This window comes from Chionomys nivalis, chromosome 12, assembly GCF_950005125.1.
Source record: "Chionomys nivalis chromosome 12, mChiNiv1.1, whole genome shotgun sequence".
Taxonomy (NCBI): domain Eukaryota; kingdom Metazoa; phylum Chordata; class Mammalia; order Rodentia; family Cricetidae; genus Chionomys; species Chionomys nivalis.
In genome coordinates this window covers 31,591,892-31,594,076 of record NC_080097.1, presented here as the reverse complement: position 1 = coordinate 31,594,076, position 2,185 = coordinate 31,591,892, and the positions used below count along the sequence as shown (strand labels likewise).

At 33.0% G+C, this 2,185-nt stretch overlaps 1 protein-coding gene across 1 annotated transcript; it reads right to left on the bottom strand.

The window, feature by feature from the left end:
- Window positions 1-1,509: 1,509 nt before the first annotated feature.
- On the bottom strand, window positions 1,510-1,920 carry LOC130885160 (60S ribosomal protein L27-like). The gene has a single exon (XM_057786584.1). The coding sequence runs from the start codon at window positions 1,918-1,920 to the stop codon at window positions 1,510-1,512; it is 411 nt and encodes a 136-aa protein (XP_057642567.1).
- Between the last annotated feature and the right edge of the window lie 265 nt (window positions 1,921-2,185).

Sequence of the window (2,185 nt, the reverse complement as noted above, 5' to 3'; positions counted from 1 at the left end):
TGATGTGTAAACCTCATTTAATCTTTCCTACATTTAGATCATATAAGTATATCTGATCCATATAGTGGGAATTTGGTATATGTGACAAAAAAAGCCCATGTTCAGGGCCAAATGAATTTCCAGAACAGTGAGGTTCATGTTCTAATGAAGGATGAAAGTGGAGGTCGAGAGTGTATGTATTGTATGATTTTCATATGACAAATAAAGCAAAAAAGTAACAAAGTAATAATTGCTGAAATTATTGTAAAAATTGCTAAAATGGCAATTCATTGTTTTTTAATTGAGAGAATTCATATAGATCTTAAAGTACTGAGACAAAAGAAAATAAGAACTCCATGGTAACTAATTCCCAGTTGCAGATGAGACACAGCACAGTGGCCTTTTCCCACTAACTCTAACCCTAATACTAACCCTACATTTTAAACCTAACTTTTAACTGTAACCCTAACCATTAACCCTAACCCTAAACTTTAATCTTAACGCCTAACTCTAACTCTAACCCTAACCTTTTTATTTTTTTATTTTTTTTCTAAACCTAACCTTAATCCCTAACATTAACCCTAACACTAACCCTAACCCCTTTTCCCAAAGACTACCTCAGTCAGTTCAAAGACTCAATCACTTTCCTTGAAAACCTTGCAATATGGAATACAATGAATATAGGAGAAAAGGAAAAAAAACAGAGGAAATTATCTTATTTAACATAAAAAAGTCAGAATAACAAGAAAAATTACTTCAGTGATCATGTTAGTTTTCATAAATAAAACCTTTTAGAGAAGAAGCAGGGGTGGTTTCATAACAGTGATATTCCTTAATGTCTTTTATCTATTCCTTCAATGATTAGGCATAACATAGATTTGAAATTCTTTAAAATTGCCTTAATTTTAAATACTAACTTGATGACAAAATAAATTAGTTTAAAATATTTATCAAAATTTTAAAATAATACATACTTTTAAAATACTCATTTTTACTTAAAATGAAGATAGAAAGTCTTTTGACCAATTTTTTATTTAAATATATGGAACCTGGATATTCTCAAACATGTATATGTTCAAGTCATTTATAGAAAAAGTAGTTATGTCTTTTACCAGGTTATTTGCTTTTGCCAATGAATTTTGAATATTCCCTCAATCACTTATAATGCCTCCTATCCTGTGAATATTGTGAAAACCCTAATATTTGGAAAATAAAGATGATAAAAGATATATCATTCGTACAACCATTTTTTCACATTTCCATTCTAAGCTGATTAAATGCATGAGCATGTGACATATATTTGAATATAATAAGAAAATACTTGTGCTCAGAATGTCCCATGCTCCATTCAGCTGAGACATTTTTTTCTCTAAAATTTATGAGTTTTCAGATTCCCTTCAAGAAATGTCGAGGCATTGTTTTAATAATAAACAATACAGAAAAATTTGCTTTATATTTATTTGGGTTTTTTGTGTTTTTTTGTTTTTGTTTTTGTTTTTTAAACTTTTGATGATGTAAACAAAAATATACCTAAAAGCGAAGCTTCTGGAAAAACCATTTGTTCTTCCCTGTCTTGTATTGTTCCTCAAATTTGACCTTGGCTTCCCGCCTTGCCTTGCGTTTCAGGGCTGGGTCCCTAAAGACATCCTTGTTGACAACAGTTTTGTCCAGGGGGATGTCTACAGAGTACCTTGTGGGCATCAGGTGGTTGTAGTTATAAACCTTCACAAAGGACTTGATCTTGGATCTCTTGGTGACTTTCTTCTTGCCCATGGCAGCCATCACTTTTCGGGGATAGCGGTCAATTCCAGCCACCAGGGCATGGCTGTAAGGGAGGTCTGAGGTGCCATCATCAATGTTCTTCACGATGACGGTTTTGCGTCCCGAGTAGCATCCAGCCAGGACGAGCACCACTTTCCTGGGTTTCATGAATTTGCCCATTTCGACAGCGAGCAGCCGGTTCCCAGCAGAAAGCTATTTATATGTTTTAAGAATGTGTACAATTAACTTTTATAATAATACCATGGTTCCTCTTCTAAGAAGCCTCTGAGCATACCCTTCTCAATAACATCTGCATATTAACTATGGCATTATTTTAATATGCTCCAATGTTAGAATTTTGCCTACTTTTGTACAATGAAATGCACCAATTAATGATAAAATTTTCACTTTATAAAATATAACTTGAGGCTGACAAAAATGGCTC

Excerpts from the sequence above, each read along its gene's own strand:
- LOC130885160 (XM_057786584.1), bottom strand. The coding sequence starts at position 1,920 with ATGGGCAAATTCATGAAACCCAGGAAAGTGGTGCTCGTCCTGGCTGGA.